General features: G+C 38.8%; 1 protein-coding gene across 40 annotated transcripts in view; it reads left to right on the top strand.

Moving 5' to 3' along the window:
• The window catches only part of NRXN3 (neurexin 3), a 1,717,425-nt gene that overhangs the window by 640,740 nt on the left and 1,060,347 nt on the right, over nucleotides 1–16,338 (top strand). For all 40 annotated transcript variants that reach the window (XM_031669085.1, XM_031669087.1, XM_031669084.1 and 37 more), the window contains one exon: nucleotides 14,584–14,787. In XM_031669085.1, the coding sequence (XP_031524945.1) occupies nucleotides 14,584–14,787 (204 nt within the window). The remainder of the gene's footprint in view (nucleotides 1–14,583; nucleotides 14,788–16,338) is intronic.

Genomic DNA, 16,338 nt, shown 5'->3' with positions numbered 1-16,338 from the left:
AATAAAGCAATGGCAAAAGTATCTGGAAGAAAATTGGAAAAGATTACATCTAGTCTCTCACCACACCACTCAGTCTTCCCTGAATCACCAGAGTTAGTCTAAAAAGCAAGTCTGATCATGTCACTTTCTATCTAAAAATGCTTTCTATTGACTAATATCTAAACTTCCTAACTGTGCTTTTTAGAGTCCTTTATGTGTTCCCCCATCTCAAATTTTACCATTCCTTTCCATATGCTCTAGTCAAGGGGTTCTCAGCTGGGGGTGACTTTTCCCCCCGAAGGGCATTTGGCAACGTCTGGAGACGTTTTTGGTTGTCACAACCAAAGGGAGTGCTGCAGATTCCTAGTGGGTGGAAACCAGGGATACCGCTGGATATCCCACAATACACAGGATAGCCTTTACAGCCAAGAGTTATCTGGTTCAAAATGTCAGCAGTGTTGCTGTTGACAAACTCTAATCTATTCCAGCCACACCAAATTCCTCCTGAATCTTGAATTTTCTGCATGGTATTAGATTGGTGCAAAAGTAATTGCGATTTTTGCAATTAAAAGCAATGACAAAAACTGCAATTACCTTTGTATCCACCTAATAACTATCATTCACCAGATTCTGTGCTTAATGTATGATTTCATTTCATGCACTTGTGAAAGCTGTGCTTGTACATATGCTGTTTCCTCAGCCAGAGTGCCTTCCCACTTTTCTCTTTGCTCTTTACTCTTATATTCTTGAAACACAGTTTACAGGTCTCCTTCCTAATAATTCTCATCTATACCTTTGTATAGACACCTGAGCTGAATTCTCACATTTTCTTTATTCTTGAAGTATAACAGTTTGCCTGTTTGAGTCTACAACACGCACTTGCTATATTCTCTATTAATGAGAGAGAACATGATGCTATTTGTGCTTTCCCCCAATTTCAGCACAGTATCTGTCACATATTAGGTATTAGTCATTGAATGAGAAAACAAATATGATTGCAAGCAGTTGATAGAGTTCTGAATAATTGTGTTATATTTAATTTTGATAAATTAAGTCATATTTTAAAATTCAGGGGTAAAAATTGCTATTTAAGAAAAGGCTCTATAAACTTTTTGGTAAATCAACATTCTATTAGAAGGTATACATTTATAAACCAGAGTCTCTCTATTCCATTTTTTTCTCTTTTGAATATTAAAAACATGAAAGAGTACATGCCTGCTTTTCTTAAAGTGAGAAATATCAATCAAAATTGTTATCATCCCTTTAGAGTGCTCTAGCTTTTGGGGAATGAGAAGCCAATAGGACCATATGTAATGGCAGCACTCCGTGGAGAAGGTAAAGTTAGTTTTCAGCCTTGTCCACAAGAGGGAGGACATCACCCCACATCCATTTTGTTGATTCCCTGCAGGCATTGGGTCTGTTTGGAGCTGGAGATTTATGTTGCTCCTGCTGTTGCAAAATACAGATTTAGAACCTGGCAGGCATTCTTGCATAGATTTGCACGCAGTTTAAGATCAGCCCAGTTTGGGTGGAGGGAAAGCAATCTGAGTATTTTGGAAGCTTTGTTAGAATAAAACACACTTAAGCAGCGTGTGACGCCAATTGCTGCATGAATGAGCAGGAGAGTGTCTTGAAGGTACAAAAAGAGAAAAGGGTGAGGGATGTTATAATTTGGTGGTAATTTGCTTACAAGGTTGACCAGGAGAGTGTCTTCTTTTCAAAGGAGATGGCTTAAGGGCTGGTGGGAGTATAGTGCTAGGAATGAATGTCAGCTTGATATGCTAAAAGCAAAATGAGAGCAGCAAAGTCCACTTCGTGAAGTTACGGAGCTAATTGCTCATAATACTGTATCACTGCCAGTGGGCCTCCTGCATTCACTAGCAATATCACATGAATTGCATACTCTAGTACTTTTGCTTTACTTCTTTCCTGTTACCACCTGCCAGTCTGGCTTTGTCTTTCAAGAGTCTAGGAGATGTCAGTGGTATCACTTCCTTGCAGGTGTAGGCAAGAAGATCCTGGTTATCCTTCTCTTCCTACAGTCCATTTTCCTTATAGTTTTCACTTTTCTTTTTGATTAGGACTTTATCACGCCTAAAACAACATATGCATTAGTAACATTAAAGACGTTTGAGCTCTAAATTTTAGTTATTTTCTGTCTCTTCGGATGTTCAGATACACTAATTTGATTAAAGAAAGTGAAGTGGGAAAATGGTAGAAAGGAAGAAAAGTTGCCTGCTAGGGGTTTTCTCTTTCAAGTTAATCAAAAAAGAGCATGCCAACCAAATAATCATTAGCCCAAAGTAAGAAAAGGGGCACAACCCGATGTCATAAGTCTCAAAAATTAGGAGCAAGACAGAGAATTTTGAAGCCAACCCAGGAGGAATGGTCAAGCATGATGAGCCTGCTAGCCCCACCTATGTTACTAAGGTACAGTACTATCCACTTGGTAAAAATGCTGAGAATTATTACTAATATCCTTATATATGAAAAGAAACTTAGTATATATTCTTACCTGTTCCCACTGAAAACTGAAGAGTAGTGGAAATGGCTATAGGAGAAAAAAATATATGTAATAGAAACAGACAACAGGACTGAGAATCAAAAGAAAAGTCACCAGGAGCTGATGAATTCCCCTCCACTGCCTTGGGATGTTCTTTTTAACCAGGCAGAGTTACTTCTGGAATAGGACACTTAACGAAACTTCAGGAATAAGACGACAGTCCAGATAACTAAATGAAGCTTCCACACAGCCCTGACAGAGCTCTTGATGTCTTCCCTCCATTTCCTGAACATATTCTGCCATCTCTGAAGCTACAGAAAAAAAGTATATAGGACACAAAATATTATACAATTAAACTGTAGCTAATTCGAGGTGGCAAGAAGTCATTGAAACTGTGTCTGAACAATTAGGAACTCAGGACAGACATGACTGAGTGTAAGCAAGGTAAAAGGGAATTACATGGCAATACAAATGCAAAGCAACGGAACAATAAAGTTAAAAATAAAAAAAAGGAAAAAAGCTTAGTCAAACAATTCGATCTAGAGAAAAAGCAAAAGAACAGAAAATATCCCATGAGCTACATTCTGTAGCTCAATTTGCATTATTGAATGGCTTAAGAAAAATTGAATTAATGCCACAAGAAAAAAAGTTATCTGAAAGGAAAAGGGAGATTGTAGACTAAAGGCAAAAAAAAAAAAAAAAAAAGCCAAAACAATGTGATCACATAACTTGAAATAATTAGTAACAACAGGGGGTGGAAAAGATATGGCTAAAAACTGAAATATTGCCAGAGGGAAAGTGCTGGAGATCATCACACTTAATGCTGATGAAAAAACCAGAGATTAAATTCATCATAGAGAAACTGAGATATAAAGAAGGCAGATGGTATAATTAGATCCCTGAAAGAGAAAAACCTAAGAACTTCAACAAAGAAACTACTCAAAGGTATCAAACTGGAAATTTTTCTTCATATAAAGAACTGACTCTGTATGCCATAAATAGGTGCACCTATATTATTTACATAATCATTAATTATATACTCACAAAAATAAAAAACAACCTGGGTAAACTAACTTATTTTTAACTTGATAAATCTACACCCCCCCCCCAAAAATAAAAGACATTACAATAAAATTCAAGCATTTAAAAGGTGAAATACAGTTAGTCAGAAATGGAAACGCTTGGTGAGAACAGTGACAGCATTTAAATACACAAGAAATACATGGTACACATTATAAATATAGAACAAAGTATACATGTGTCAGAGGTCCCCCAAACCACCCTCAATCTGCATCATCCTCTAGAAGGACTCATAGGACCCAGAAATTAGAATATTTATGAGTATGGTTTATTACAGCAAAAGTTACAGAGTAAAATCAGCAATGGAAAAAGGCACATGTGGACAAAGTCTGGAGGAAATCAGGCACAGGTTTCCAAGAGTCCTCTCCTAGTTGAATCACAAAGGATGTGCCTAATTTCTCCAGCAATGATGTGTGGCAAGACACACGAAGTGTTGTCAACCAGGCAAGCAAACCTGGAGTCCAGTCACATAGGCATACGATGCTTACATGACTGACTTAGTTACCGAGGCTCCAGACCCCCAGAGGGAAAGCAAGTGTTCCTCGTAAATTATATGCTTAGCATAAGCTATCTAGACCAACTGGTACAGTCTGATTCAAGGCCCTAGGCTTGCAAAAACACTCTTATTACTCAGAAATTCCATGAGCTCAATACACAGGAGCTAGTGAAGGGCCAGTCATGCAAATAGGCCTTTCTTGGGAATGCACAGTTTGAACAACTCAGATCTTTTGAGTTAACCCTTTCTTACACAATATGTGATCAAAATAGCAAAAAATCATAGATGAAGGAGAAAATGTCAAAGAATAATGTTCTCATTTTTCATAGGAAGAAGGCAGTTTTACTGGGTAAATTTGCAGGGGGGAGTTCAAATGATAACACCAGGCTGGGCATGGTGGCTCACACCTGTAATCCCAACACTTTGGGAGGCTGAGGAGGGTGGGTCACCTGAGAGGTCAGGAGTTCAAGACCAGCCTGGCCAACATGGGAAACCCCATCTCTATTAAAAATACAAAAATTAGCCGGGTGTGGTGGCATGTGCCTGTAGTTCCAGCTACTCAGGAGGCTGAGGCTCGAGAATTGCTTGAACCTGGGATGCGAAGGTTGCAGTGAGCCAAGATTGTGCCACTGCACTCCCACCTGGGTAACAGAGTGACAGAGCGAGACTGTTTCAAAAAACAAAAAACAGAAACAAATAATAATGCCAATCTTTTTATGTGTTTAATAAGATCTTTTGTAAATTTTAGTGAGTTTTCTTGGAAGGTAGTACCTCATAAAGAAATAGTTGAAATTCGGAGTTTTTTCTTTTGCTAATTCGTGTAATATTAAAGTTTACTTTAATTAAAGTAGCACATACAGATTTTTCTCTAAAGAGTTTGCCTATTTATTCTTCTATTTGCATGTGTGTGTGTGTGTGTATATATATGCATGCACTTAGAAAAGTACATAGAAATATGCCTCTCTACTGTTAATGATGGTGGCATGATTTGAAAAGCTTAATTTTTTTTCTTTATGTATGTCTACATCTCTTATATTTTAAAATGATGAACATGTACTATTAAAAAAAATAAAATCTCTGGCTGGATGCAGTGACTCACATCTGTAATCCCAGCACTTTGGGAGGCCAAGGCGGGAGAATCACTTGAATCCAGGTGTTAGATAACAGCCTTGGCAACAAGGCGAAACCCTGTCTTTACAAAAACAAACCCGAAAGTAGCCAGGTATGGTGGTGCTCCTGTAGTCCTAGCTACTTGGGAGGCTAAGGGGAGAGAATTATTTGAGCCCAGGAATTCAAGGTTAAGTGAGCTATGATTGTGCCACTGCACTCCAGCCTGTGTAACAGAGCAAGACCCTGTCTCAAAAAAATAAAGTTATTAATTTGATATTTGATTTTTCTTTGAAAAGGGAGGAGGATAATGAAAGACTGAGGAAATCATAACTCTCTGAGACAAGTTTAACATAGACTGGGAAGAGTGGCCTTTATTTTGAAGGGAATTTAAGCATCTTATACATAAAAGAAACATACATAAAAAAAGTGAATACTATGATTTTCTTTCTCCCTGGATTGCTTCTTTACCACAATAATTTTACAAAAGACTTTTTCCATCCTAAGTGTTATCATATAGCTCAATTTTCCAGTGCCAATCCCTTCCTTTATTTGGAGGAGCCTCTGAATGCCAGTGGGGAGGTAGCTTTTCCCCTTACTGGTCAGAAGATGGAAATTTAGAGAGACGTCATTGATTATGAGATTGAAAAGCAATCACACAATAAGTAAACTATCAGACAGTAAAAACAAAAATTGGTACTAAAATGTGTTTTAAAATGGCATAATGATTAAATAAAATTAATTACTTATAACCTCAAGAAATAGAAACGGGCTTACTATGACAAATACAGATATATACCATTTAGGCCTAAGAAAAATTTTATGAAGAAAGGTATGTGAAATATTTTTAATAGTCAAAAATAGAGGAACTCTGGAATGGGTGGGAAAGGAGCTTAGCAGGCCTTCTCTGTGAAACAGTCGTTTAGCTGGTGAAAATTATTAAAACACACACACATAAAAGAAGCTAAGACACACATTTAAAAAATTGTCATAAGGACACACAGCAAACGGAAAAACATTTATTCAAGACATCTATTAAATATCGATTAGAAATATGGGAGGTGAGACATTTAAACCATAACCTGCTCCCATTCCCTACCTCACCCCTGCTCCTTGTTTTGGAAGCCAAAAGGACAAGAGCTTCCTTACCTGCCAGTTACCAGTCTAGGGCTACAGTTTAACCCCAGAAGGGGCAGGCTACTGGTGCCTCTCATTTTCCCCAGATCCATATTGCAGAAGCAGTATTCTGGGTAGGCATAGCCAAGAACATTGGGCTCACTTCTTTTATCCAGCCCCCGTTTGTAGGGTATAAGCTCTATCCCAATTGTGGCAGACCAATATTAATGGGTGTCCAATTGCCTCTTCCTCACCTTGCTCACAGGGCAGAGGTTCCATGCTGGGAAGGGCAAGCTGAAGAGGCCTGAGTCTACCATCTTTCCCAGCTGCCCACTTATACAGTGGTAGTATCACCCGGCTGGAAGTGGGCCACTATTAGTGCAACCAACTGGGCTGTAATGGCACAGAAATTCTGCCCAGGGATAGATTCAGACTGTAACAATAAGGGTTTACACTTTGCCTGGAGTCACTGACTATCTGAAACAGAAATTAGAGAAGTTCATGGCTAAGGGTTTTCTTAAACAATGGAGATCTCGATGGCAAGCAGCTTATAGAGAGCAGGCAACTCTATGATACCAGTAGCAATGAGCAAACTGGTAAAGTAGTCAGAAGTGGAGTAGACAGAATCAGGGAATGAGAAAGCCCTGAAGAGCCCTCTGGGGATCACACTTATCCCTGAGGGTCTGGAAAGTTGTACGTATTTGCAAGGCTACACCATTCAGAGGTAATTAGAATAAGACACAGGGCAGATTTAAAAGCATTCTCAAGCCAGACACAGATGCATCATCCAGGAGGAAGAGTCTTATTGGTTCAGAAGGCTTAGACACCATCTCTCAACCAACACTGGCTGAACAATGAGCTACTCTTACCCAGGTGCTGTTCCTAGGAAAACAAACTTAAAAACAAAGTCATTCATTCTTGGTGGTCTGGAAGACTGTGTTTATTCTGAAGGCTGAAACTTCTCAAGAGTGATGGGAGGGTAATTTCTAAGCTAACAGTCCTTGACTGAACATGAGGCAAGATCATAAACTTCCTCAAAGCAGTCTCTAAGTCACACATGTCCAACAGACAAAGGGAAAAAATCTGACCAAGGGGGCTTAAGTACAATATTTGATCAATAAGTTACTTATATTGATACAGGGCCAGTACTCACAGGAAGGTAAGCCAAAAGATAGGGGAACCTTTCTGTGGGGGGAGACCAGAGTTGTTTGCTGAGAAAATACAAGTCGCAGAATTATCTCTATCAAATCACTAAATAAATGAACACACAAACAAACAAACAATTAGAAATAAACCTAGAGGTAACAGGGTTAGTGTCTAGACTTGTTGCCATGAATTATCTAAAATGTCCAGCTTTCAACAAAAAATTATGAGAATGCAAATAAACAGGAAGTGTTACCCATACACAGAAATAAATGCAGGCAATAGAAACTGCCTTTGAGCAGGCTTATACATTGGACTTAATAGACAAAGCATATGTTCAAACAACTAAAGGAAATTATGCTTAAAGAATTAAAGGAAAATGAGAACAATTATTCATCAAGTAGATAATAAAATAATAAAAATTGTAATATATATTGTATATATCTATTCATCTATCTTCCAATAGAAATTTTAGAGTTGAAAAGCACAAAAACCTGAATGAAAAATTCACTAGAGGAGCTCAATAGTAGATTAGAGTTGGCATAAGATAGAATAATTGTATCAGTCTGTTCTCACACTGGTGATAAAGACATACCCGAGACTGGGTGATTTATAAAGAAAATAGGTTTAATGAACTCACAATTCCACGTGACTGGGATGCCTCACAATCATGTTGGAAGGTGAAAGCCGTCTCTTACGTGGTGGCAGACAAGAGAGAAAATGAGAGCCAGGCAAAAGGGGTTTCCTCTTATAAAGGCATCAGATCTTGTGAGACTTATTCAGTATGATGAGTAGAGTAGGGGGAAACTGCCCCCATGATTCAATTATCTCCCACCAGGTCCCTTCTACAAGATGTGGGAATTATGACAGCTACAATTCAAGATGAGATTTGAGTAGAAACACAGCTAAACCATATCATTCCACCCTGGCCCCTCTCAGATCTTATGTCCTCACATTTCAAAACCAATCATGCTTTCCCAACAGTCCCCCAAAGTCTTAACTTATTTCAGCGTTAACTCGAAAGTCCACAGTCCAAAGTCTCATCTGAGCCAAGGCAAGTCTCTTCTGCCTATGAGCCTATAAAATCAAAAGCAAGTTAGTTACTTCCTAAATACAATCAGGGTACAAGCATTGGGTAAATATAGCCATTCCAAAGGGGAGAAATTGGCCATAACAAAGGGGCTACAGGCTCTATTCAAGTCCTGAATCCAGTAAGTCGGTCATTAAACCTTAAAGTTCCAAAATGATCTCCTTTGACTCTATGTCTCACATCCAGATAATGCCGATGCAAGAGGTGGGTTCCCATGGCCTTGGGGAGCTCCAGCCCTGTGGCTTTGCAGGGTACAACTCCCCTCCTGACTGCTTTCATTGGCTAGTTTTGAGTGTGTGTGGCTTTTCTAGGTGCACAGTGCAAGCTGTGGGTGGATTTACCATTCTGAGGTCTGGAGGATGTGGCCTTCTTCTCACAGCTCCACTAGGCAGTGCCCCGGTGGGGACTCTGTGTGGAGACTCACACCCCACATTTCCCTTTGGCGCTGCTCTAGCAGAGGCTGTCCATGAGGGCTCTGCCCCTGGAGCCCATCTCTGCCTAGACATCCAGCCATTTCTATACATCCTCTGAAATCTAGGTGGAAAGAAAAGTTAATGAAAATAAATGAACGAAGCCTTGAAGAAATATGGGCACCATTAAGTGTACCAGCCTATGTCTAGTAGGACAACCAAAGAACAGGAGAGAGAGAAAGGGACTGAAAAAATATTAAAATAATTACAGGAGAAAACTTTTCAATTTTAATGAAAAACACTTATTTACACAGACAAGAAGCTCAGTGGATTCTGCATAAAATAAACACAAAAAGATCCACATCCAGACGCATTACAATAAAAATGTTAAAAGCCAAAGATAAAGAGGAAACCTGGAAAGCAGCAAGAGAAAAAAAATGACTCATCATTTACAAGGGCACCACAGTAAGATTAACAGAGCTGACATCTCTTCAGAAACAAAGGAGGCCAAAGGCAATGGGGATGGCATTCAAAGGGCTGAAAGAAAAGTGACTGTCTCCAGTCAAGAATTCTATATCTAGCAAAACTGTGCTACAAAAATGAAGATAAAATTCACACAGTCCTATATAAACAAAAACAGAAAATTCATTACTAGCACACTTACCGTACAAGAACTGCTAAAAGGACTTCAGGCTGAAAGAAAGTGACAGCAGACAGTAATTTGAATTTACATAAAAAAAAAATAAAGGGCTCTGTAAAGGTAATTAGGTAGGTAGTGACAAAACACAGTATAATTATACATTTTTTCTTATCTAATTCTAAAAGCAATCACATAAACAGTATCTGTGAAATAATATTGTAATGCCTATAAGATATAGAATTGTAATATATTTGACAATAAAACATGAATGAAGCTCTACTGGAAAAAGGAAGTGACAGAAGGTGGTAAGTAGAATACACAGGAAGAAATGAAGAGAGTCAAAGATGATAAATAATAAGCTTTATTTAAAAAATCTCTATGTATTTGAGCTCTCTTTTTCTTTTCTCTTAGCTTCTTAAAAGAGACATAAGTTGGCTGGGCAGAGTGGCTCCTGCCTGTAATCCCAGCACTTTGGGAGGCCGAAGTGGGTGGATCTCGAACTCCTGGAGGTCAGGAGTTCGAGACCAGCCTGGCCAACATGGCGAAACCCTGTCTCTACCAAAAATACAAAAATTTACTGGGTGTGGTAGCAGGCACTTGTAATCCTAGCTACTCAGGAGGCTGAGGCAGGAGAATCTCGAACCAGGAAGGCAGAGGTTGCAGTGAGCTGATATCACGCCACTGCACTATAGCCCGGAGGACAAGAGTGAAACTCTGTCTCAAAAAAAGAAAGATATAAGTTTTTATAAAGGAATTATGACAATGTATCATTTGGTTTGTAATATATATAGACACGTGAATAAGAGAACAAAAAGAATGGAAGGGAAGAGAGCTATATCTATGAGTAAACTTTCTTTGTCTTACTGGAGTTGAATTAGTATAAAAATGAAGTAGATTCTGGTAAATTAACATGTATATTGTAAGCCCTAGAGCAACCAATAAGAAAATATCACAAAAACATAGTTAAAACTATTAAAAGAATTAAAATAGTATGCTTGGAAGTATTCACTTGAGACAAAAGGAGATAATAAAAGAGAAAAAGAGGAACAAGATAGAATAACTATTTAAGTACCATTAGGTAGGCATCCCATGATGTGGTCTCTCAATACTCAATAATCTGATTGATTTAAGATTGAATGACATTTTATTAGGCTCATTTCTTCCCTAAAATTAATATTTTATTCATGGCTCTCCTTGTGTTTAAAATTTTTTTAAAAATTAATATGAATCCATATAACATTTTGTTTCAGTTGACTCCTATATTAAATTTACTACTTCATCATTCTCCTCTTAAAGATATTACTTATAGAACACATTCACAGAAATGCACAAAGATACACATTGAGATACACACTTTATTTTGTATCGTTAGTTGTTTAACTACATGCTCACCTGATATTTATTCTCTGATGCTACCAATATTGATATAAGGATGCATTAATGTATATGTATGTTCTGGCCCTACACATATCTAGAGGAAAAAAGCAGCCATTGATTTTGAAATGTATTTCAGTGGGATGCATCAAAGCAACCATTTCATGGCTCACTTCATATCCTAATATCTCTTAAAGAAGAGTGTGTTTGTATGTAGAAGTAGGTGCATACTAATGATTAATGGTGCTCACAATTACACAGAGAGCATGGCATATCCATATAGAGCAATATGTTTAGAAATATTTATATGTTTATACAATTTTGTATATTTATAATATATGACTTTAATGAATGGCGTGTTTGTATATGCATGCACATACACACACAAGAACTTCTATCATGAAGCGTCATGGACGTGCTTTGGTGCTTGGAAACATGGGTGTGCTCTAGGCATAGCACTATGACAACTTGGCAGGACTGCTAAGTATACAGCTGGGAGAATCAGACTGCCTGCATGCAACTCCCAGCTCTGCCATTTATTAGACATGTTACTTGATATCTAGAAAATGTGATAGTGCTTCATGGTGTTCTTGAAAATTAAATGACTTCTTAATGCATATAAAGTCCTAGAAAGCACCAGGCAAATAGTAAATGCTCAATTTTAGGTATCATTCTTGATCTTCTTTTGATTCTGCCCTTCCAGGAGATAAAAGATTTGTTTTGTTTTGTTTCATATCTGGATCATGTGTTAAATGTAGATTGCTTCCAACCTAAGAAGAGATCTTCATAACATGTCTTATTGTAATAATGTTTGCAACTGTCACACTTTTATCTGTAATCCCTTTACAGTTTGCAAATTGTAATGTGCAGCTATTAGCATGTTATGAGTTTTACCTGGGAGATGGCTGATTTTCAGGCATATCATAAGTGCATTTATATTACTTTTCATGGATCTTTTGTGTGGTATCTAAACAGGGTAAGGGTATGATAATAACACAGTATTTTGGGACCCTTCCATGTGGTCTGCCTGACTCTTGGTTCTTCCTGTTTCAATTCTTTCTAGATATGAGGGTAGGGGTGTTTTTCTCTTTTGTTCACTGTTATGTCTATCACCTAGAATTGTGCCTGGCAATCAGTAAGCACAGAAGTATATATTATTGTATCTCATAATCTAAAACCATTTACTTACTTTCCAATAGATGCCCAAGTTCTTTGGTTTTATTCTGGTCTCAAACTACCTTACATAATAACCATTTTAAAAAATACATGTCTGATGCTGTATTAACCTGTTTTCACACTGCTGTCAAGAAATACTTGAGGCCGGGCATGTGGGCTCACGCCTGTAATCCCAGCACTTTGGGAGGCCAAGCTGGGTGGATCAAGAGATCATGAGATTGAGGCCATCCTGGCTAACACGGTGAAACCCCGTCTCTACTAAAAATAAAGAAATTAGCTGGGCATGGTGGTGGGCACCTGTAGTCCCAGCTACTTGGGAGGCTGAAGCAGGAGAATGGCATGAACCTGGGAGGCAGAGCTTGTAGTGAGCCGGGATCGTGCCACTGCACTCCAGCCTGGATGACAGAGCGAGACTCCATCTCAAAAAAAGGAAAAGAATTACATGAGACTGGTAATTTATAAAGGAAAGAAGTTTAATTGACTCACAGTTCTGCAAGGCTTGGGAGGCCTCAGGAAACTTACAATTGTGATGGAAAGGGAAGCTGGCATCTTTTTCACAAGGCGGCAGGAGAGAAAAGAGCACATGAAGGGAGGAACTGTCAAACACTTACAATACCATCAGATATTGTGAGAACTCATGAGAACAAGATGGGGGAAACCACCCCCATGATCCAATCATCTCCCACTAGGCCCCTCCTTCGACACATGGGGATTATGAAAATTACAATTTGAGATGAGACTTGGGTAGGGACACAGAGCCAAACCACATCAGATGCTTCTGTTAAATTGAATAGTTTGTCATAATCTGAGCATCCTCCTTCTTTCTTTCCTTTGTGTCTGTAGAGATACTACCTGCTCTACCTGTTGAAAATGGTGCCATTGCTTCTTTCATTACAAGCCCTACCCATCCACCAAGACCAGCACAGACTCTATCTCGTTTACCTTAATCACCTTCCTCCTTCAGCTCCCCTCCTGTGAATGTTACTTGCTTTTTATTTATTTCCTGTGTCATTTAACCACTTGTATGTTCTAGTACAGTTACTTGTGAATTCTATATCTGCCTTTGGAACAGGAACCTTGTCTGTTTCACCATTGTTTTCTCCATAGTGCATGTAGGTAGCAAATATTTGACAAAAGCAAATATTTAATGAAGACCCACTCAATGATACTGAACCCAATGACCGGTTTGCTTCCTAGGAATATGAGTGATATTCTCTTCCTGTGTTTTCTAAAAAGATTTGCCTAGTGAATGTTTAAACAAATTCACATGTCGAACATCATAGTATTTCATAATAGTCCCTGGACTTGGTATCAGATATACTGAGTCAAATCCAGGGAGGCTGTGTGACTTTAGGATGATAACATACCTCTTTAAGAGTCTTGGTTTTCTTGTCTGAAAGTAGGAATAATAGAATCACACTATAGCATTAATTGAGGTAACATATTGTTGGGGGAGGTCTGGAGGGGATCCTAACCAAAGTGCTTAGACTGAGGAAGGTATCAAATAAAAGTGAGTTTTCAGCCAGGCGTAGTGGCTCATGCCTGTAATCCCAGCACTTTGGGAGGCCAAGGTAGGTGGATTGTTTGAGGTCAGGAGTTCAAGACCAGCCTGGCCAACATGGCGAAACCCCATCTCTACAAAATATCCAAAAATCAGCTGGGCATGGTGGCATGTGCCTGTGATCCCAGCTACTCAGTAGGCTGAGGCAGGAGAATTGCTTGAACCAGGGAGGCAGAGGCTGCAGTGAGCCAAGATTGCACTGCACTCCAGCCTAGTCAACAGAGTAAGACTCTGTCTCAAAAAAATAAAAAAATAATAATTGAGTTTTCCTCTTTCCCTATTTGAATAAAATAAAATGAGTTTTTCAAGGGTGTCATTAGCTTTCTGTTATTGTTCTAGCTCTGCTTCTATCAGATATTCTTTGAATGGGCCAAACTCTTACAATGGCTGGACACTGGGGATGTTATGATGCCAGACTATGCTGTTACTTTTTCCTTCCTTTAAAAGCTCTCTGGTAAATATCGATTTGTCTGCTCTGGTGGTTATATACTGCTGCTCTCCTCCTATTCATGGAATAGAGGGATTCTAAGTTTTGCTATATGTACTTGTGTTTTATCTATAGCATACAGAATTGCAAAGAATACTATTTGTGGGGGCATTTTCACTTTTTCAAAATATCTTCATATCCATTATTTACTTTGGTATCCTTCACAAGTCTGTGAACCTGGTAGGGCAGGTACCAGTGTCATCATAATCCCCTTACAAATGAGGAAATAGAGCCTCAGAGTTTAAGTGATCTGCCCAGGGTCACATAGATAAAAAGGGGGCAACAACAAGGGTTCATCAAACACAAGTCACTAGGTTACAAATCTGGCACCCTCTCTACTCTGCTTAGCCTGAAAGCAAAGGGGTATTTGGCAACTGTAACATCCGTCATCCTAACGATCTTCTCCATTCTTCTTTGGCAGAGGCATCCATCCTGAGTTATGATGGTAGCATGTACATGAAGATCATCATGCCCATGGTCATGCATACTGAGGCAGAGGATGTGTCCTTCCGCTTCATGTCCCAGCGAGCTTATGGGCTGCTGGTGGCTACGACCTCCAGGGACTCTGCCGACACCCTGCGTCTGGAGCTGGATGGGGGGCGTGTCAAGCTCATGGTTAACTTAGGTATCGTATGAAGTACCCTCTGCCACTCTGTTTGGGCTTGTCTTCCCTTTCTTTTCTGATTTTCATTGGTTTGATTGAATTCTTTGTTTGTTTCTTGAAAGTTAGCTGCTCACCTCTTGTTTAATAGACCAAGGATAAACCCAACAGCAACAAACACCTCCTTGTTTCTGCATGAGGTTTTGATGTCAATTTCTGGTTTCTGACAGTGGTGATTTCTTTACTAGATTATTTGTTGTCTAAGTTTCCTTTCTTGGTTTTTTGGAATCGTTTAGCTTTGTGTAAAACACGCTACTTTGGTCCATCTTTTGATCAATCATATTCCCATAAGTCCAACTCCTCCGTCACCACTCAAAACAGTCAAAGCTCAGGACAGGGACAGGGCAGGAAGTGGAGGCAAAATGTGGATGGTGGGGTTGTAGGAAATTAAACTATGTGGGTAGGGTGAGAAGTACATTGTTTCTAGCTCCACAGTTACTATGCAAATGGAGAATTCTGGTGGCCTTGATGACACTGATACCTCCTTTGACTTTCTCCTAGAGGGAGGACAAATAGATTGTTGTTCCCTTGGAAAATAATGCCCTAAGTTGAGAGTCTGTGACACGTGGAAGGAAAATGTGACTCCTGATACCTATACCAATTTTTCTTCTTGATATTCTTAACCATCACTCAGCATCCCCTTGTGCAAAGATTGTTACCTCGTACTGTCACTCACTAATAACTCTCTTCTCATATAACACATATCTACTTTACCTCAGAGTTGAAAAATTGTGACTTCAAAGTTGTAGCTTTATTGGAATAGGATTTTCTCTTTCGTTGTAATTACCTATAACAAAATCTTTGGAAATTTTCCTTTTTATGGCCTCATATTCTCTTCTGCTATTGACCTTTACTGAATTCTAATTGATATTCTATAGAGATTGGGGTCCTCTTGGTTTTTGGCAAGAAAAAAAAACCTCTCCGTTTCTGCTGTTTCTAATCAGCAGAAAGTCAATACCCAGCATTAATAAGATTAGTGAGATAGCTGGGTCCAAACTTTCTAAGCTAGTGAATTTATTTGGTTATGTAGAATATGTTTGAATATAGCGATACCTTATAAAGATTTCAGTGAAATGGTTTGTCAGAGCCATGGAGAAAAAATGATGAACAAATGTACCAGATGTGAGATCATATGTAGGCCTAGATGTCCTGGTGGGAAGGTGGGGTTTTTGAATCCATTCCAATCTTATCTACTGTCAGGTCAACTGGACATACTTGGAAAATGCCTACACCATAAACCTAAAATCTCTGGGACACAAAGGACTGTTTTGAGCAGTGACTTCTTTAGTTACGTCTTTTTTTTCTTCTAGTTTGCAGTGTTTACAATACTGTGCCCCTTTTCTTGTCCAACTTCATTTGACTTCTGTTGTCAGTGTGTCTCTTGGTTTTTCTTTGTTTGTGTATGTGTGTGTTTGGTCATTTTAGGTTATATTTTTTTCTTTTGCTGGATCTTTTTGTGTGCGTGTGTTCCTGAGTTTCCAATCCTCCCTGCCATCAACCATGGTAAATCAAAAG

Source organism: Papio anubis, chromosome 7 (genome assembly GCF_008728515.1).
Source record: "Papio anubis isolate 15944 chromosome 7, Panubis1.0, whole genome shotgun sequence".
Taxonomy (NCBI): domain Eukaryota; kingdom Metazoa; phylum Chordata; class Mammalia; order Primates; family Cercopithecidae; genus Papio; species Papio anubis.
Note: the sequence above shows the minus strand (reverse complement) of the source record. Positions and strands in the feature narration are given on the sequence as shown.